Source organism: Phyllostomus hastatus, unplaced genomic scaffold (genome assembly GCF_019186645.2).
Source record: "Phyllostomus hastatus isolate PE091 unplaced genomic scaffold, TTU_PhHast_1.1 phas_scaffold_28, whole genome shotgun sequence".
Taxonomy (NCBI): Eukaryota; Metazoa; Chordata; class Mammalia; order Chiroptera; family Phyllostomidae; genus Phyllostomus; species Phyllostomus hastatus.
Window position 1 is genome coordinate 5,369,629 of NW_025334022.1, and position 22,376 is coordinate 5,392,004.

The window sequence follows — 22,376 nt, forward strand, 5'->3', positions numbered from 1 at the left end:
AAACGAAAACCAAAGACACCACAAGTGAGGCAAAATGAGAAAAATTTCAACTAGGATCTAGCAGAGGTTATGGGGTTCATTTACTGCCATAAATGAGTTTGAACTTCAGTTTGAATATAGGTATACCCTGCTTTTTGAAAGTCTGCATTAAGCCACTGTGTTTTTACAAAAGAATTATATGAGTACCCACTTTCACTAACAGAAAGAAATCTGAAGAGGATTTTCACATTTACAAAAAAAAGTCAAAAGTGATAATAGAGTTCAGTGTTTGTTTTGGAGCAATTAGAGGCAGCATGCACCAGGAGCAGCCAGAGTGGTACTGCCCAGCTCCTTCCCTGGGAACTGCACTTAGCATGTTAGCATCAGTCTATCAAAACTTTGAACTGTGTCTGTGAGCATTTATGTTTTTTTCTCAATTAATTCTGTGCATCCATTAGTAAGATGTGTCCTAAGGTATCAGAAAAGCTTGAGAGAGCTCATAAGGTTGTTTGTTATACTTAGTGTAAAACTGGATGTGGTTCTGCTAGTAGTACTCTCTTCTAGTTGGCATTCAATAATGCATAAAGGGGAAAGTCTATTGTTTGAGTGGATTGATGGGTGTACAAAGCATTGTGTGTATTTATCACATCATTTCTTCTTTTGTTAACACTATATGTTACTGTTATTTTGACTTTTGTGTGTTATTTGGTATGATTTGGTAGGTTATTATTTTGGATCTGGGAACACTTGAAAGTTTTTCCACATAAACTAATGGCAATTGCTTCTTCATTTTTCACCGCTTATGCTTACAAAAAGTTGCATGGAAACGCTCTGCTTTAGATAATGGGAGAAACCTGTATTTACACAAGAGACTCTTAATTCTGAACACACTTTTATACTTTACTCAACAGTGTTAATCTTCACTCTGTCCAACCTGTATCTCCAGGCAACTGGAGTAAGTACTCCAGAGCCTTGTGAGATTAGTTATAGAAAAAGAACTACATGTTTATAATTAAATGTGGAGGTGGGGCACAGTATGGTACATACATTTTCACACCTCATTACATGCATAGAGGATAGCTGATGAAGTCTTTAAGGAAAATAGAAATAAGAAACACAGTCAAGTAATGGTCTTCATTACATAAAGAAAGGATTCAGGGGGGAAGGATCTGTTTTGCAATTAACAAAACAAAAGCTGATCTATCAACTTGAATTGAGAAGCAGGTTAAACATTTCAGTACTTATTCACATATACATGCAAATAAAAAAGCAAACTGATGGCTACCTCCACCACCACAGTCATGTGTTATATGTATACAAAGTTAGATCAAAGTGGTAGCTAATACTATTACATTCTGCAGTTGTTCAAGGATGACAGTTGAGAAAATTTGATGACAGAGGATAAAAATAACACTTGTTTGGGCATAAATGGAAGTTTCTTTTCATTGAACTATGTGAATGTTCCTCATGTCACCCACAGCCCTAGGAACCTAAGAAAATAATTTGACAACATTAACAAGTGTTCACCACCTCATCAAATTATAATTATATTTTACAGAAATGAAAAATAACTATTGTAAACATGAGAACAAATTGAGGTAATGATAAAACAACCAATAACTATTGGGCTTAATTCCAATCCCAGTTTTATCATTTAGTAAATAACGTGCATAACCTATGTTCAAGTAGTTTTTCACAGTTTTAAACAAAACATTTGACATAAGTTAGTTCATAACAATTTAGAAGCAGATGCAGAAGCAGAAATGCTTACAGTTCAAATGTGCTCTGTTGACAAGGAGACTATGGCCTAGTTATTTATTTTTTAAAAATATGGAATCTTTAGCTCCCAGCTTGACAGTCAGTTACAAAAAGCAGAAGGCACCTTAACGTTTCCTCTGGAGGGTATTATCACTGCACTCCAGTATCAACAATGGGTAGAAACACATGTGCTCTATCATACTTTGACCTTTATACATCAAGTCAAAAGAATCCTGAGCAAGGTCAATTTTTGCATCCAGTGTGCACTTTGTGGAGATGTAAAAGAATATTTTCACAGAATTGGATGTGAAAATTTCATTGTTATTTGAATAAAATATATTTATTTCTATGTTGTGACTCTGCAAGAAAACAAGGCCAGGAGAGGCATTTCCTCAAAGGCTAAAAGAAGGCATTACTACCACTACCGGTACTTGCCAGGGGATTTACAAAGCATCTTGAAGCACAAAGTTAGTATGGGAGATGAGCCAGGCTCAGAAGTTAACACAGAGAAAAAGGTGGGAGTATTCACACCTCCCTCCACTTTTGCCTGCCAATACAACAAAGTACTTCAGATAGTAACTCCTAGTAGTCAGGTAATGAATTATGTTCTTCAGTGTTCGTGTTTGGGTTTGTCTACTTCCATTATGATTGTAAGGGTCGGAATTCAAGTTTAAAATCCTTGGGGGGAAAGCTGTTTTTGTAATTTAACCGGAATGTCCTTGTCTTAGAGTTTCCCACTGCATCAGTGCCTTAACCTGGTATGATAGCCATGATAGTGCATTGCCTTTTAGATATAATGCAGGACCAAGGGCAAGGCTACTGGTGCTTATTAAAGATTCCGTGCTATGTTCACAAGAGTAGGGGCATTAGACTCTTGTCTACTGACCAAATTCTAAATCAGGAGATCACATTCTGCTTTCCTAAATTCCCCTAGCAGAAACAGTCATCCACAGTATCCTACTTGGCTTCCTGTGCTAAACTGTAGTGTGATGTCATTAAATGGCACTGGTTTTCTACTGTAAAATTGTTTACTTCTCAGTGGAGTGGTGAGTAAATTGGTACCTATTGTCTGATATTCAATCCAGTTTCAAACAAATCAAAAGGTAGGCTCAGATAGTTAAGAATAAAGTATAAAATAAAACAAACCCCCCTAAGAGTGTACCAGTTTTTGTGGAGCACCGTTTTGGAGATGAAACACCAATTTCAGCCATGGCCAGTGTGGCTCAATTCGTTGGAGCATCATGTCATCAGCAAAATGTTGCAGGTTTGATTACCACTCACAGCACATACCTAGGTTGTAGGTTCAATCTCAAGTACCAGGCGTACAACCCCCAGTTGGGGTGCTTACAGGAGGCAACCAATTGATGCTTCTGTCTTGCATCAATGTTTTTTTCTCTCCCTTCCTCTCTCCAGCCCTCTCTCTCTAAAAGCAATTTAAAAAAGTCCTTGGGTGAGGATTAAAAAAAACCATGGATTTCAGTTTATTTATTTATTTTTAGCTTGTGAAACATTTTTTGAAACCAATCTGCTTTCCCTTCTGCAACATAGACAAAAAATAATTTTTTTTTACTCTGCTAGTGCTTGGCAATGAATTATTATTTGCCTCAAACAGGATAGTTCTAAGAGTTATGATACAATTTGAGAGGCTGAGAGCACATATTAGAAACCAGTTAACCCACTCCTTTTGTCTTTAGGTTGCATGTAACCATTTTAGACAGTTAATCTATTTCAAAAAGTCTTTTTAAAAGGAGAATCTTAATGTTACCTTGAAACATATTTTAGTGTTTCTCAATCTTTCCATAAACACTAAGTTCTTATTTTTGTTTAACTTCCGTTCCCCTACTGTAGTTTAATGCCACCATCTTTTATCCATCACTACTAACTTTGCTGTCATATAACAAGAGGCAGTTTGCACAATGGCATGGTTTCTGGAATAACACATACCCGCATTCAAATCCTGGCTCTGTCACTTTCTAGGTGTGTGACGTTTGACAAGTTGCTTCTAAGGTTCAATTTACTCATCTATAAATGAGCAACCTCAGAGGAGAGTTACTGTGAACATCAAATGAGATACTATATTATTCTGAAGGACTATGGGATAAGATGAGGCATGGTACTTAGCACCCAACAAGAGCTCAACGAATATTAGCTATTTATCTGATTATGTACCCAGATATAAGTTAAATCATAAACTCTGAATGAAAAGCATACTTCCTAGATGTAAATGTAAGTGCAGTGTTGTGCACATAGTATAGTGCAGAGGCTCAGTATTTATTGAATGAATAAACATTTTTTTTCCTAAGTGGAGTGAGCAGCCCTCAGCTGTTTACAAGATCCCACACATTTAGCTCAAAAGTGACTAAATCAATCATTTCTATGATGTCTCCACTTTGTCTATATATTTTGGCATGGTGTAGAGACAACACAAATAACTTATATTTTCTATCAGATTGACTTCTATGAATTTTAACATTGTACTATTGTCTTAGGTGCTCAGAATGGGACTGACATAATTATAGGACTCTTCATGCACCCAAGTTCTCTTTGAGAAATTTAAAAAAATTAATACTAAGAACTGTCTAATAATATACCTGAACAAAATCTTTCAACTTGTGACTCGTTACACTACATGCCTTATTGTATAGATCATGTAAGATCTATGCTGACTAAAGACGTATTTCTAATTGTTTCCAAGCCAAACACACACACACACACACACCCATAATCCACCACCACAGGTTCCAGGCACAACTAACATCTTTGAACCAGTGAGGTGTTAGTTAGGACTTTACCTTTTGCTTTCAAACATTTTCACGGATCAAGGTGGGACAGTTGCGGGAAAAGTAATACATAGATTGCATTGCACGCGCATATTTGTCCACAAGCAAACAGTATTGCTATTTTACCATAATCTCGGAAAACGCCTGGTGCGTGTTTAGGTTGGTATTAAAGCCATCGCCCTGTGGCCATTTCCCCGATACTTTGAATATACTTTATAGGAACGGTCTCAGGTGTGGAGTTCTGAGCACCTGCATACTCACACTCCAGCAGTTCAGCAACCAGCGTGTTTGAGGCAGGTGGCTCAGGTTCCACGTAACTTGGCTCAAGTGTCACTAACACTACGCGAAGCTCCGGTCATCAAGCTGTGTTTTGGGACTTGGATACTTCCGACTTTCTTCTCCCCGGCCACCCCCTCCCCCAACTTGTTTCCCTTTTCCTCCTTCCTCTCTGGTAGTGCCCACATCCTCCCTTCGCTCCCACTCTTCGCATTTTCCTAGTTTCTTTCTTCCTTTCCATCGGGCTTCCCGTCTTTTATCCTCCGTGAGCCCCAGGGCCGAGGCTACGCATAGGAGGCGAGAAGCCCGCGGGACTGGCCCGAAGGGCAAAGCCGCGAAAGCATGGGGCGCGCGCCAAGGCTGGGGTACGCAGTGGGCCGCCTCGTGGCCGGGCAGCCAGACCGTGAGCTGCGCGCGCGCCTCGCGAGCTCCTGGCGCGCCCCCGACGACCGGGGCCGCAGCGTGCTCGCCCCCGCCGCCAGCTCGCCTCACTTATGGGTCGGAAACCGTGCGTGGGGGAGATTGTTCCAAGATGGCGGCCGGTTGCTGCGGGGTGAAGAAGCAGAAACTGTCCAGTTCGCCCCCCTCTGGCTCGGGTGGCGGTGGTGGCGCCTCCTCCTCCTCCCACTGCAGCGGAGAGAGCCAGTGTCGAGCTGGGGAGCTGGGACTAGGAGGCGCCGGTACGCGGCTCAACGGGCTGGGAGGTCTCACTGGGGGAGGTAGTGGCAGCGGCTGTACCCTCTCTCCCACCCAGGGCTGCGGCAGCGGCGGGGGGATTTCCCTGTCGCCACCTCCGAGCTGTGGAGTGGGGACCCTACTTTCCACCCCGGCCGCCGCCACCTCTTCCTCGCCCTCCTCGTCGTCCGCTGCCTCGTCTTCATCGCCCAGCTCCCGGAAGATGGTGGTGTCAGCGGAGATGTGCTGCTTTTGCTTCGATGTGCTCTACTGTCACCTGTACGGATACCAGCAGCCCCGGACCCCCCGGTTCACCAACGAGCCCTAGTGAGTACCGCGTCCTCCGCCGCCCTCTCCCTTGCGCTCGGGATGGGACTCACAGTTGAGGTAAAGTAGGAGTCCGCCTCCCCGCCGACGGCTGCTCCTGCCCTTCTCGCTACCCCGGTCCCCGTAGCCAGTAGACCTAAATCAGGGCACCCTGCGCTTTCTGCGGCAAGCATCCCACATTTGGAGCCTAGTGCCACTGCAAGAGATGGGTCGCTGGCTTCCAGAGGTGTTCGCTTTCTTTTTACAATAACTTTGAGGAGTTCTGACCCTTTCCTTCTCTCTTTCGACATCCCGCGTCCCCACCGCCTGGGTTTTGAAGATCTGGCTTACTCAAGGTGTTGACCTCTTCTTTCTTCGGTTTTCGTTAACCCCGGTGAAAGTCCCACCAGTATTCCCGCCTTGCTCATAGAGGCTTACTATCCCATTGCAGGGTGAAATAGCAACTATCCAACTTCTGTTAGTGATGGAACTTAGCACCAGAGTTAAGTTTGGGTTTCCTTGTGTCCTGGGAAGGGAGGAGGTTTTTTAAAAACACGTTTCCACTTGCTACCTATTTTTTTTTTCCGCGAACAAACCCATTAAAACGTGTTTCTAGTGAAGCACACCTCCAACTCTCTAGCATTTGAGGAGTGAGACCTTTTTTTTTTTTTTCTTTCATTCCACCGTCTGGGTTATAGCTCATTCAGAGAGCTGTCCCCATAGAACCACTGTCATTTTGTACATTAAGTGTGCATTCGGTTTTTTGTCAATTTCACTTTTTAAGAACTCCATATTAGACTTGACGATTTTAGAAATAGGTGATCGCCACGATTTAGAAATAGGTGACGATTTTAGAAATAGGTGAACCATTTTTATGGTTTCCTTTAGTTTTGTACTTTTTAGTTATTTTATCCTTCAAGTATGTGGTTGAAATTGTTTAAAATCGCACTGTTACAGTTGAAAGCCAGGTTAATTCTGATTCTCGTCCATTTGGATGTGTGGGAGATTGGGCATATGTTTTTTTTTTTCCTGTAAACTGAGTATAACCTGACTTTATAAATTAAATGCTAGACAGAATGTAAAGCCCAGGGAAGGGAAGAATGACAAAGAGGGCAATTGTTTTTATTATGAGTACTTAGCATCAACAAGAAAAATAATAGAGAAAAATTTCAGAGGAATTTATACAGAAAAGCATCAACCCATTTGCTGTTGATGACAAGTGTCCCTTGTCCCCATATCATAAATACCTGAATTAATGTTCTTTATAACTGCTTCTTTTCACTTTGCGAGATTAGGGATTATACTAAAATTGAATAAGTACAAATACTTATGCCTAGACTAAAAATATTAAATTAATATGTAAAGTGGAAATTGCAATAAAGTGTTCTGGAACTTGTAATTTTGTATGATTTGTTTTCTTTGGCTTTGATACTTTAACTGTATTTAATTTTGTATGACTCTTCTATGTTCTGTGCATTTTCTTCCAGACTTTGTTCATCTTTGGGCATTGGTTCTTAAGAAATACATGAAATGGCATCCAGACTGACACTGTCAAGTCAATTCAGTATCTTTATAAATATCATACTTTTAATTCTAAGACCTTAAATGCTAAAGTTACACCTTTACTTTGCCAATTTGTTCTTTGGTTAAAAAGTAAAATTCATTTTGAAAAGACTGCCAGGTGAAAAAAATTATGAAATATTTATTAGCATGAGTCACTTATTTGTGACTTTTTTGCCTTCTCCTGGGTGTCTGTGATGTGTAAGAGTTAGTCCTGGGATGATACATAGGTTGGTTCTGCAAAGTCATGGGACCACAAAAATTCATTGCTGTGTAGTTACAAGTTTGGCAAAGGCTGTTTTACTATTCATGCTCCATTGCTCCAAAGCATATGAGAACACACTTTCAGGAGGTGCTATTCTCACACATTTTAAAGTGAGTTTGAGTTAACTGAATGACTAACAAGAATTTTAAAAGGAAAGTGAGCTTGACCAGTTCATATAAAAAATGCTTTTGAAAATGTACTTTAACAGTAGCTACTTTGAACACGTACTGAGGTATTGTTTCTCTTCTAATAGCCCATCTACTGGCTTTCTTTTTCATGAAATTAAACAGATAAAACATAACACTTTTGATTACTGTGGATAAGTTGAACTAGAAGAATAGTAAGCTGTCTTTGAATGTGTCATGTATTCTACAGAATGACTAATTTAGAAGAGACACTGAACATGAACAAGGGCAGAATGAAAGTTCACTTAAGTGGAAGGAAGACTGCATCTTATTCTGAAAGTCAGTTTGAGGTGTTTTGTGGGAATTCAGGAAACTTGCTTACAAGTAGTGTTTGATTTTGGGAGTGAAATAACTATAATCACTTGACAGTGCCTTAGTAACCAGCACACATTTTTTTTCTCTTTTACATACAAGGGGCAAAGTAGGTTTACAGTTGTTTGTGTGGAAAACAATACAATAATTAATAAATAATAAAAGAATAAATTCTGTGTCTCATGTACTCAAAACTTGTAAACCTACTTTTGCCACACCCTGTAGTTAACAACATTGTGTACTCACTAGTTTGGTTTTGTGGTGGGGGCCCTAAGACAAATAGGCATACTGCTCATTTTCCCCTCAGAGTTACTAGTATTGTGTCATGAGCAGTGGTGTTTCAGGTCCTGTCTTTGTCCACCAGAAGATGTGCTTTCCACAATTTGAGATTCTTTTGTGTAAAAAGCACACCTTTTCATCCCTTCCCAGGACCTTACTGTCAAAAGTGTCTGTAACTGGTGAAATCTGCCTTTTGTGGGTGTAGAAGTCCTAGATGGCATCAGTTTTCCTTCCACTCTGAAAGGTTATAACAAATTTTCAGTGATCTATCTGTTTCAGGTTTGAGGGATTGGTGGGGATGTCAATATATGAACAGGCTGTATGGATACAAATTCTTCACCATTGCTGCTGTTTTCTTGGATTGCCCACCTCACTGCAGAGAGGGAACAGTAGCTAGAGCTTGGGAGTATGGTAGAAACTTGTTTAGTGGAAGACAGGTAACATTTGTGCATTACCAAATCCTCAATTTCAGTTGTACAGTTGTAACGGGCACATTTGCTCACAGAAGTAATGTTCAAGACATGGTAAAAATGTGACTTGACCTGCACTTAACTATTCCAAGTCATTTCTCTTGGATTTATATGTGGGAACCCAGTTAGCCATGCTATAGAAAACCATAAAGGGATCCACTGTGCCTGCCAGGTGTTGAGCCAGTTAAACTGTACAGCAGTCATTCTCAACCTTGGCCGCACTTCAGATCACTGGGGAATTATTAAAAATATGGATGACTGAGTTCCAACCCCAGAGATTCTGATTTAATTGGACTTGGATGGGGCCTGGGCATCAGAATTATTAAAAGCTCCCCAGGTAATTTTAATGTGTGGCTGAAGCAGAATACTGGTTGTATTTGACTAAGTCTGCCCCAGAGATTTGGATTAATTTGGGCTGGGGTGGTGCCTTGGAACCCGTATTTTATGAGCACCATGGGTAATTTTGTTAAATAGCCAGTTTGGGAAACACTTGCAATATGGTCTGCAGAAGACATCACCTGGGAACTTGTTGGAAATGATGGCTCTAAGGCCCCACCCCAGACCTGCTGAGTTAGAATCTGCATTTTAACAAGTTCCCCAGATGATTCTTATACACATTAAAGTCTAAGGAGGAGTGGTTCTTGAACGTACATCATAATCTCCTGTCGTGCTTGTTAAAACACAAATTGTTGGGCCCCATTCCCAGATTTTCTGATTCAGTGGGTCTGGGGTGGGGCAGTGAATTTGCATTTCTAACAAGTTCCCTGGTGGTGCTGCTGCTGCTACAGTTCCCAGAACCACAAGTGAGCCCCTCTGGGTTGGAGAGTAGTGAGGACCTGAATACTACTTGAGCCACTCTAAGGGTATGGCAGATTTCAGTGCCAGTTTCCAGTGTAAAACTTCCTGCCTTCATGTCACTGCCCTTTACCATCTTCTTTCCAGTTTAGCACCAGGAAGATTGAATGCTGCCTTGATCATAACAAGAGCACGAGGTTCTTGGGATGGTTTGAGGAGGGGGGAGAGTGACTCTTGAAAACCTGTAGTGTGATTTTATATTTTTTTCCAGAGATTTTGTTAAATGCCAGGGGCACAGATATATCTTACAGTGAGCTGTATTGATTTTAATAAATAAAGCCCCCCCCTCTGTTACCATAAGAAAAGCTTTGGTAATTAGCTTACTAAATAAGCTGTTGTGGTAAGATTTTAAAAGCTTTACTTACATTTATGTGTGCTGGATTGCATTTTAAGAATTTCCCCTATTAACAAAGAAATATAAAAGGACCCTGCTAAGGCACTGGGATTGTTTAGTTTTATATCTTTAAAGCTGTGTTGCATGTCATGTCCCATGAATTTTAATTTTAATCTTCTTACCACCTTCGAAGTTAATGCAATTCTGCATTTTGTATAGACCATAGCAAATAAGAGACTTTACTATTAAACATCAATAAGTGTGGTTTTCCATTACAATGAATTATTATCATTACTTTTTATTTTTTTACAAATCTGCTCATGCAGATTTTAAGACACTCTGATCAGGTGTTTGAACTGTTAACTCTTGCTTGTCTTGGCACAATAGTCAAATTACTGTGTTTCAGCCTGCTTCGGAGGGATTACTTTGTGGTAGGGAGGTGAAGCAGGCACTCTGTTTCACTATAACAGTAACTATCCTGTTGCACATTAGTAAAAAAAAATGCCTTGATTATGCAGTTCAGGTCAAAGTGATATTAAATCAACATTTTAAACACAGGCTATTACATTTCTATTATATCTTTTTTGATGAAAACTGACCAGAATGGCTGGAAGGTGTATCTGTCTATTGCAGATGATGGTACTAGGCTATTGCAGATTTCCTTATTCATGCTAGCATAATGGTCACAATGTCTAGATTTTCTTAAAAAATTGTCTGAAAAATTGAATGTTTGCTATAATACGGGTTCTTTTCAATACTGTTAATTTCCATCGGGAGGCAATCTGGTGTCCTGTCTTACTGATAAGGAAGAAAGCAGGCACGCTCCCTCACCCTGCCCAGTTATCATTAATTCTGTAAAGACCATCAGTCACTTGAATGAAAGCATGTAGATTAAATTTGTAATTTTGCAATAAATTACAAAATTATTTTTATATACATGCATAAAGGTATATGTAGGGCAAGGTATATTTAGTTAAATGAAAAGACTTAATGCTTATTTAACCTCCTCCCCCATATGGCTGAAGGGAATAATAATCTCTCTCATAATCTTTCTTGCTTATGAATTGTGTTTTTGCTGTGTTCAAGCCCCAGTTAGTGCATGGCAACTAAGAAGGAATCTCTGCTGGGATCCAATGGAAAGAAAGACTACTACTAAGAAAGTAAAAAAATGCTCTGTTAGCCCATGCATTAATTGTTTCTCATAAACACACTCAAACATTCACATTATTGTCTTTAAAAAGCTGTACAATTTTTGAAATTATATTTGTGTAAAACACTATCACTTATTACTGTAATGAATTATAATTTTGAAGTCAGTTGTGCTTCCCATTTATAGATCATTGTAATTTTTGAGAAACTATATGTGTGAAACACTAAAACTTGTGCAGTGAGATTACTCAGAGTTCACTATTTCAATAGGCATTCTATTCTCTGGGTGTCACACATGCTTGCCTGTTTTAATGTAGCACAATGACCAGAGCTTTTATATTTAAATTTTCTTAAATGGCCATTTTTTTGAGCGTGTATAATAATGTCTCTTTTTGATACTGTTCTGAATCAATTAAGCTAAGTAAGAACCAACAGTAAAAGCCCGGGTCTGCCAAGAATGGACACTCAATGTGTAAGCTGTCTTTCCACACAGTAATTGGGCAGTTGCTCACAGGACACTGGAAACAGTGTGGGAAGCCAATGGTTGTGTAGGTGGGAAGAGTAAGTTTCCCAACAGTAAACTTATTTAGAGTTGAGCTCTAGAGTTACAGGGTTGCTAAGAGCGAAATGGAGCCACAAGCATATGTAGTAAAAAGAAAAGACTCCAAAGGAATGAGTATGGTGTAATAGTATATTTGGTTTGGTGGAGCATAATTTTTATTAGGTCCAACTCTAAGCGGCATCTTTTCTATAAAGTGTGGGTGTATTTTGTACAGCTCTTAATGTACCATCCTTTCAAAGTTCCTTAACCTTAAAAAAATGTTAGTGTTGAATAGCTAAGTGGAAATTATATGTCACCGGGAGAAAACCTGTCATTCCCCCCGCATATACATTATGCTGAGTTTCATGGTTGGAAACCAGAGAAATAGAAGAGTTAGTTCTACCCTCACCAAGCTTACAGTGTTGCTCAAGATACAATAGAAATAGCAAAGGCACTTAAAATGCTTAGAACACAACATATACATAATTGTAGATGAGATTGATACATGAAAAATATTGTACATAAGCATGGTAATGACATGGAATAAAGGAGTTGTCAGGAAGAAGATTTTTGAGAGAGGATAACTTTTGAGCCAAGTTTTTAAATGGCAAAGGCCATTTAAAATTATTGGTGAAGAGTCTATATACCAGTAGATCTTGAAGTCTTACTTGGTTGTTCTCAAACCAGTTGCTGTCACCACCACACCCCTTGCCACAGTAATTGGGGATTCCCAGCAGCTGTCTTTAGTCAGTAACTTGCACTCTCAGCATTCTCCATACCACTCCCCTTGCTCCAGTCTCAAAGCTCATAAACTCCAAGGAAATTAAAATAGCCTGTTGTCTTTGGAACCCTTTGGGAAAGCTGGATAAGAGATACTGGATCTGATTATAGTTTTTATATTAGTAAGAGAACAGTACTTTCAGAAGAGTCCTCTAGAATGTAAGATGGGTTGGAAGAAAGGTCTCAAGGTAGGGGAGATCAGCTGGGCTTAAATATATGAGGGCAGTAGGAAAACTGGCATTGAAAAAATGGGGAAATCACCCAAAGGGCAGAGTTTGTGAATATAGGAATGTTATAAAATCAAGAAGTAGAAGAAATTATGTGAATATAGGAATGTTACAAAATCAAGAAGTGGAAGAAGTTATCAGCGTATGTAGGAACTTTCACTCCAGAGCCAGGTTTTGTGTAGGAGTGGAAAGATTGCAGCTCACCTGTTTTTTGACTTCCATCATTGCTGCTTCTTTTTTGGCTCTGTGCCTAGCGATTCTTATGCTCAGAAAAAGTTTGTTCAACAGCTCTGTTGGAATGGCTATGAAATTTGATCACAAGTGTAAGAACCCCCTATTCTCAACTGTATCTAATTTGAGAGAAAGGAGAAAGCATGTTGGTTTATAGAATTTGGATCAAGTATAAAAATCGCTGAGATAGCTTTTGGATGAGGACCTGAAGTTAGGTGATTGCTACCAAATTCCTACTGCTGGGGGAAGTGAGAGAGGCTTTGGACAAAATTCAGAGTTTATAATCCTGAGGAATCAGGAGGATGATGGTGACACTAAAAAAATATGGAGGACAGATGGGGAGGTAGATAGGAAGAAATAAAGAGTTGGTCAAGTAAAATCAGATTTATTGATATGTGTATTTCAAGTGTTGGCAGTTAACAAATGTCATTTTTTTTCTAATTAGCAGAACCACAGAGAAGCAACAATTTACTTTGTCTCTTGGTATATCTCCAGGCTCCTCTCTACCTCCCCAGTTGTGACTTTGAACTGCTCATATGAGTAGACCTCAATGATACTTTTTAGCTTTGTATTGCTAATAAATACACCTGCCAGAATGTTGGGTTTCCCTAATGTAGATTTATACGTTTTTCTCAGTCTCTGGGATTATTAATTTTTAAAGCAGTCAGGAATTCTTATATTTTCTTTTTTTTAAGATTTTATTTATTTTTAGAGAGGGAAGGGAGGGAGATAGAGAGAGAGAGAGAAACATTAATGTGCGGTTGCTTGGGGTCATGGCCTGCAACCCAGGCATGTACCCTGACTGGGAATCGAACCTGCGACACTTTAGTTCGCAGCCCGCGCTCAATTCACTGAGCTACGCCAGCCAGGGCTGAATTCTTATATTTTCTTATGTGTGAATATCATGACACAGCCTTCAGCAAACTGGAGCCTCATGGAGGACCATATCAGGAACTTGTAGTTTCAGATGTTGGATTAAAGAAATTTAATAAGGATTGGGAGTACTGTCTGGTAGAGATTCTAGGTCCCATGTCATCAAGCTTAGAAAGTAAGGAATCAAGCTGAATCTGTTTTGCAGCTTTGCTTGACAGTGAAGGGTGGATGTTATCAATGGACAGGGTCAGCCATATTGCTTTATGACCTTTGTGATCTTCACTGGATGGGCAAATGTGAAAAGTTCTGTTGAGTCCAGGCTCACTAATACTAGTTTTTAAAATAAGGTCTGTGATAGTCTTGGTGATTCTTGCCTTTCCCCATCCCCATCTCTTTCATTTTACAGATAATCCACTTTGTAACCCAAAGCCACATGCAGTGTTGGGAGATTTACAGTTGACTGTAGTATGCAATGTCCTGCCAGAAGATGCTGACCAGATCTCTAGTAATGGAAAATAGCGAGATTGACTTGACAGCCTATACAGCTCACCTCACCATTCCATATAATTTCTGTAAGCATATGACACTCAATTCTAGTAACATCTTTTTTTAAAAAAAAGATTTTATGTATTTATTTTTAGAGTGAGGGGAAGGAAGGGAGAAAGTGAGGGAGAGAAACATCAATGTGCAAGAGACATATTGATCAGTTGCCTCTTGCATGCCCCCAACTGGAGACGTGGCCTGCAACCCAAGCATCTGCTCTCTAACCATGGGTTGAACTGGTACCATTTTGGTTCACAGGCCAGTGCTCAATCCACTGAGCCACACCAACCAGGTCTCTAATAACATATCTTACATTGAGATCTTGGATTGCTGCAAGGTCGTAGCACCAGATTCTGAGCTTTGCTTCAGGTATTAGTGGATCTTTCATTTGTTCTCATAAGAGTGGAATCTATGAAAAACTGGTCTCGGTGCTGTCAACCTAGAGTTCCCACTGTGTCTGCCTCAAAGAAATCCTCATATATGAGTCACATCAGTGTGCTTCTCTGTGCCATTAATATTCCTTATGTGGTCAAACAACTACATAGTTGGGTAGAGGTGATTTGGGGTGCGGATAAATTATGTAGCTGGTAAAACTTGGACCTGTGTGTGTGTGTGTGATTGTTGTTAGACAAATACCCTTTGTATCCTGATTTTGAACAATGGTGAGATAAGTGTTTAGATGATGGGTTTTTTTTATGTCCTTTTTAAAATATGGTAAGTGGGCCCTAGCTGGTGTAGCTCAGTGGATTGAGTGTGGGCTGTGAACCAAAGGGTTGCCAGTTCAATTCCCAGTCAGGGCACATGCCTGGGTTGCAGGCCAGGACCCTAGTGGAGGGCCATGTGAGAGGCAACCACACATGATGTTTCTCTTCCTCTCTTTCTCCTTCCCTTCCCATTTTCTAAAAATAAAAATTAAAAAAATAAAATATGGTAAGCGGAAGATGATGTTGGTGATGTACTCATTAGAGAAGAATCTTGTGACGTCTTCTGGCCTTTTTTCCATGTTAGAGTATTGCTCTCATTGTATTTTACAAAGTTCTCCATAATTAGGCCAACTAACCAATCAAATAGAAGCTTACTCTGCTTCTTTCCCTTTACAAACAAAAAACTTGCCCCTAGGTTGGCCAGGTACTTGATTTTGGGAATAGCTCTTTCTTTGATGTTAGGAGTAGGTACCCTACAGTCATTGGTAATTTTTTTTTATTCAGCTCATGGATCCATGCACCCCACACTCTTACCAATTCAAAAAACCCTTACATAACAAATGGGAATGGTACTGCTTCTATTTCTCTGACACTAATAAGGTGATACTTGGTTTGTGGTGTACTTTACTCCACAAACTCCTCTAACCATTGTGTTGTTTGGCAAGTTGATTTCCAAAAGTCTACTCTTCCACACTGAAAGTAATGGCTCTGTGGAGAAAGAGTGTCACACAGGCTGGAGACAGGAACAGAGAGCACATGGGAATCAGGGAGGGAGAAAAATGAGATTGTAACTAAGTGAGGCAAAGCCTGGATGCAGGGCAGAAAAAGGAGACTTGAGTGCATGATCTGCAGTAGTAATGCTCTAAGAAACAAATTTTACATTATACAGACCTAGATAATTCCTCCTTTAGAACCAATGGCCATGGCATTCTTGTTGAAAACATATTCCTATCAGAAACAGATGTGCAGCATGAAGTTTAATAAGAGGACTTGCATATGGGTCCCTTGACTGCTTCCAAGAGACCACATTGAAAATTACTTCTAGAGTGTTCACAGAAAGGGATCTCTAGGTAAGCTTGGGAGCTGTGGAACAAATACCTTAAGCATACCCCAAATGGATAAATGTAGCCACTCTTTGATCATTATCCTTTAAAATTTTTTTTCTTGACTTGGCTATGAGCATAGTTATAAATCCTCAGGTATACAGATGTATCTTATTTTTAGGCCTGTGTATTTAGGTATTAATAGCTACTTAGATGTATGGACTTCCTTTTATATAGCTTTCTCATAGTTATTTTTCCATAACAAAGAGTATGGAATATTAAAGGATAGACCCAGCTATAATTTCTGATTGCAGAATGCAATCACAAGACTGCATCCTGTTGAGCATATGCATCTCTTTGTACCTTGTCATCCGTGTTTCTTAACAGGACCTACAATGGTCAGTCTTATTTGCAAATTACATTGTCACAGATAACTGGAGTATCAGCTCTTTTTAGTTAATCAATTTCTCTTTAATCAGTAGATCAGTGATTTTCAACTGGTATGCCACAAGAATTTTTAAAACATACAATACCTGACTGTTTAGTCAGAGGCACTTACCTCTTTTCCCTTAGATTGCCAAATTAAAAAATGAGAACAGCCAACACAACATAGCTGGCTGGTGTAAATGAATCAAAATTATAGCTTTCGTACAATACAGTACTGTTAAGTATAAACACCACGTTCAGCTTGTTTTTTAAAGGTACCTAATACTGGTGCTACCTAAACCAATTATTGTTTCATAGTAATTTTGGGAATCTTTTAAAAATTATTCTTACAAGCATAATTATTATTATTTTTTTAGAGAATAAACTTTTTATTCACTCTCCAAGAAAGGAGAGGGGGCATGGTGTAGAGAGATAGACCAGCATTGAGGGGTGAGGGTTTTGAATTTTTATTGCATTTTTTGCAGCTTTTTTATTTTAATCATTGTTCAAGTACAGTTTTCTGCCCTTTACTCCCATTCCAGCCCACCCACCCATCATTATTATTATTGTTGTTGTTGTTGTTATTACTATTACTATTTGTGTGTGTGTGTATGCCTGTGTGTCAAATCATCTTCTGGAAAATGATTCACAAACATGTATTAGAGATGCACAAAGCTCATTTACAGTAGAACCTTGAGGTTTATTTATTTACTTTTTTAGACATTGAGGTATTTACTTTTCTAAACTTATTGAAAATTATGCATAAACTAGATTAAATGCATTGGCATCAGAAGTATCCATTAAAAATGTTTCAAACTTTGTAGCCTCTTAGTATGTAGCCTGGCAATTATCATTTACTTTATTAGTATACTTAATACCAACTACCTGCTTTGAAAAGAACTTATTTACTAGCTTACCTTTTAGGTTGTCATTTTCATCCCTTGTTCTTTAGAGCTTTCTAATGAATTTTCTAGTAATAATATCAGGGAATGTCTTTGATAGGTAGAATCTTTACCCTTGTTCACCCACTTCTAAAAGTGGAAGGACCTAGGCATTAAGGGAGAACATTGGCTTTGACAGTAGAACCTGATATTTCTGAGGAAATTTGTTTTCTAGGGAGATGGAAAATTGGAAGGCACCTTGTCTATTAGGATATTTTAAGTAAGGCCTTTAATTTCACATATCTATATAAAAACCACTTTAGTTAAGTACTTCTTGAAATTGTTTCCTCAAGTGCACACACTTCTAATGAAATGCTCACATCTAAAAGTAGTAGTGACATTTGTGAAATTTTATATACAATCAAGTCATGGGTCTTGAAAGTTGTATGTTTGCCCCATTGTCTACACAACCAGCATGAGGTTCTTTATCATTAGCAGAGGTACAGACATTACTACATTGTAATGTATTAATTTGGATTTTGGAACAGCTTCTATCTTCTTCCATTTTGAGATGACTTTGCAGTTCTAAAGAGGAAATTAGAATCTCCACCATGGTAATCCCTTTGCTTATAGACATTTAAAAGTGAATATTTGTTTAAGCTTAAAGATTTATTTGTCATCATTATCTTAAGACAGTGTGTTTTACATCAAAACCCATCTCATTCTAAGCTACTACTGCTCTTCATAGTATGGTGAATTCTAATATTTCCATTCAACAAGTAATATAGCTGTTGTGGGCCAAACATTGTGCTAGTCTCCTTTTAGGGTGTGGGTGAAAGGTCTGTAAGATAGGCATAAGACATGCTGCCTACCCTTAGAAACCTTGCAGTCGTATTAAGGAGATAAGATTCATGAAACAAATGATGATGTCACACATGATTTAAAGGCCAAAGAGTGATGGAGACAATGAGGTCTGTAAGCATTTAGATAAAGACTAATGTGGGCTGGAGTTACAGAAGAAGGCTTCATGGACAGAATAGGATTTGGCCTGGTAGACAAAGGTGACAAAGGTCATCTATTCATAGATGAATAAAGCATTCTAAACATGGAAACAACTTAAAGACACAGAGGTTAATAGGAGCATTATATAGTAGTCAGTGGGTACCAATCAATGGTAGATTGACTGCTGGGGTGGAGGGGAGAATCCTAACAAGAAGGGGAACCTGTCAGGAGACTGTTGCTAGAATTCAGACATTGGGAAATGAAGGTCTGCCAGTTGATAATTTTAAACTATTAATGGCCTATGAGTTGCTGAATTGTATCTTTCTTGGTAAAGTTTCCCTTTTGACAGTTAATTATACCTCAGGAGCTCCTTTTATGTCATGAATGTCATAAAACCTGGACAAGAGACTGGTAAATAACACAAGCAACAGTCTGCTGTATAGACCAAGTGCTTTTATTCCTCAGTAGACATTCAGCATAAGTCAGATTAACATTGGTTATCATCCTTTACCTGAATGCCTTCAAAACTCATTGTTTTTGTTCTAAACTTCAGTGTATCAAACATGAATTTGGGGAAATTGAGAAACTACAAAGATTATGTAATTCAAAAGTGAAACTACCCTGCCCTGGCTGGTGTGGGTCAGTGGATCGAGTGCTGGCCCGTGAACCAAAGGGTCCTGAATCCATTCCCAGTCAGGGCAGTGCCTGGGTTATGAGCCAGGTCCACAGTAGAGGGTGCTCAAAAGGCAACCACATATTGATGTTTCTCTCCCTTTTTTTCTCCCTCCCTTCCTCTCTCTCTAAAAATAAATAAAATCTCTAATTTTTTTAAAATGAAACTACCGTAATTGCTATAGAATAAATAAATGGCTCTAAACCACTTCTTTCCTTCCAAATTATTGAAAAAATTTTACTTGGATGTTGCAAATGTAACCCACATAAGGTGGGTACTAGGAATTACAATACTGTAGGGGGATAGATTATTAACTGTTGAATGATGTCATTTATTAAATTAGCTTAAAATAGTTTAGTAGGTGTGTTCTTTTTTCCACCATTTTTTATATATTTTATTGATTATGCTATTACAGTTGTCCCAATTTTTCACCATTGGCCCTCTTCTACTCAGTGCTTCCCATTCCTTCTGGCAGTCCCCCCTTTAGTTCATGTCCATGTGTCATGCATATGAGTTCTTTGGCTATTCCATTTCCTCTACTGTTCTTAATATCCTCCTGGCTCTTCTTTTCTAGTTTCAAGTATACATTTCTATGATACATGATCTGTATATTGCACTTTGTGCTGACCATCCAAAGTCAAATCACCTTTCATCATCATTCATTTGACCCACTTTACTGTCCTCCACCCCTGTCCCTCTGGTAACCACCATACTGTTGTCTGTGTCTATGCATTTTTGTCTGTTTTTCTTTTTTGTTCATTTGTTGCTTTCTGTTTTATATTCCACATGTGAATGAAATCATGTGGTTAACTTTTTTGTCTGACTTATTTTGCTTAGCATGTTATTCTCAAGGTCCATTCATGTAGTTGCAAATGGCAGTATTTCATCTTTTCTTATGGCTGAGTAATAGCCATATATATATATGGCTATGTATATAATTATATGTATATAGTTACATTATATGGCTATTATATATAATTGAATTACATGTATATAATTCCATTATGTATATACACGACATCTTCTTTATCCAGTTCTCTATCGAAGGACACTTTGGTTGTTTCCATGCCTTGGCCACCGTAAATAACGCTGCCATGAACACAGGGGTACATACATCTTTGTGAATAAATACTTTTAATTTGGGGGGGGGGTAGATAACCAAAGAAGGGGTTTCTGGGTTATATGGTAACTCTATTATTAATTTTTTTGGAACTTCCACACTGTTTTTCCCTAGTGACTGTACTAGTTTACATTCCCAGCAGCAGTGAATTAGGGTTCCTTTGTGATCAGTGTAAATTTCTATTTTATTTTAGTAACTCTCTTCTTTCATTTTCCAGAGCATTTCAAAAAGGGAATTATTTCTCACCTATGAGGCTGATCTTTGACAGGTTCTAGCCACATAGTCATGAAAGTTGTGCCAGTGTACTCAGGAAGTAAATAACAACACTAACACGATGCTCACTAATAATGTTCTCTCTGTAGTCAGATTTTGTTTATAAGTAAATGAGGACTCCCTCATATTATAGCTTTGAATTAATCAAATTTTTCCAAGTAGTATAATGGATTTCGACCTATGAAGATGATTGTATACCCCTGTTTCATATTTGGGTAGGAGGCCAAATGGAATCCAATGGTTCTTAGACCATACAGCGGTCCGTGACCACTCTCAATATGCTTAAAATATTTATGAACAAATATGAATGTCATCGTTAGAGTACCTAGAGATAATTTTGCTTATACATGGTTGAACAATTTAGAGGCCAATTTAATTTTCACAGACTTCAAACAATAAGCATTTTAAACAGGCAATGAACTCTATAGTGTGGAACACAATAAAGTAAAAAAAAAAAAGTCAGTGGTTTTTCCGGTTTAGCTGAGTCAAGAGAACAAGCAAATCCCATGTTAAAGTGGAAAAAAAATGGGTGTGGGTCCAAAGGGTCTTGGTTCCCATCTCCATTGGGCTGCTCTTAGAAATTGTGCTGTGTTTATTTCAGTTCAGTCTAGAGAAATTTAGTTTTTACAGACGTTTAAGTCTTGAAGGTTTCTTTCACTTTCATGAAGTTGTAATTATTCACCATCCTATAATAGCCATTCATTAACCCTTTAGTAACTTAACTAATTTGCACCAGCCCAGCAGGGCTGCTTTTGCTCTCCTGTTCTCAGAATTGTATTGTTTTGAATACTTTGACTTCCAGTTCTTTCTCACCCCAAAATTGAAGTATGAATCTAGAAAGATGCTTCTCTTCCTCGTCATCAATATAATTTGTTTTTTGAGCTTTGTCATTTTTGAGAGCAGCAGTGTTGAGTATTTGAAGGATTGGTAGCAACTACATTATAGAACTTTTACCACTTAATTTTTAACAGTGTTTGCCTACTTGCATTATCCAGAAAATTATTTACTGATACCTCTACTTTTCTAGTTTGGGGAGGTGGTGGAGTGATGAAGGCAGAGAGGTTATAAATTTATGACTTCCAGGTTTTTTAAAATAATCGATTGGAACATCTAAAGGAATGAATAAACACTGTTTAACTGGCTTGATTTTGAATTCAGGGCAGTGCTAGATCTCAAAGGTTTCTAAAGGTTTTTCAAAGGAGATTTTAAAGCAGAAAATGAGTGAGATACTCCATTGTGCTCCTTCCAGTGCTTTACCTGGAACTGGGTATCTTTTCCTCTATGTGTGTAATGGACACTGTAAGATCCTTGTGGATTTGATATTGTTATTTGGGAACCAACCTGGCTATATGTAACTATATGCAGGAAGGTAAAAAAACAAAAACAAAAACATTTTTTATGGTTTTCAAGGAGGTATGGTATAAGCTTTAATTGCCTGCTTATCTTTTACTCTATGATTCCATTCCTATAGGGGATTGTAGTGCTTGGAAAGGTATTTGGTACTATTTTTTAATTCTTTTTCTACTCTTTTGTTTTAAACTATAGGTTCCCATATATTTAAATAAATGCTTTTTCCTTTCCTGATATTTCTACAGTCAGGAGTTTTTAATTAGTTAAGAATAGATTTTAGGGGTTCAGCAAGCACACTGAATATTTTACATCTGGTGAGCAAAAGGAATACCTTTATTTGTTTTTATGGAAATTCTTAATGTGTCTATTCTCACATTAATATACTTTAGATGAAGAAAAACAGATTTCAAGAAGCCTTACCCAGGGGATTATAAATTTTCCAGAAAGCACAAATAATATTTTAGCATGTAATTCCCTCATAAAATGTTTTATGGCAGACTTGTTTATGTCATTGATCTGAGTGAAA

At 38.4% G+C, this 22,376-nt stretch overlaps 1 protein-coding gene across 1 annotated transcript in view; it reads left to right on the plus strand.

Annotated features, from left to right (window-relative positions):
* Positions 1-5,283: 5,283 nt before the first annotated feature.
* The window catches only part of AMMECR1 (AMMECR nuclear protein 1), a 132,818-nt gene continuing 115,725 nt past the window's right edge, over positions 5,284-22,376 (plus strand). Inside the window, exon 1 of the mRNA XM_045817674.1 lies at positions 5,284-5,795. Coding sequence (XP_045673630.1) covers positions 5,326-5,795 — 470 coding nt within the window. The 5' untranslated portion in view covers positions 5,284-5,325. The remainder of the gene's footprint in view (positions 5,796-22,376) is intronic.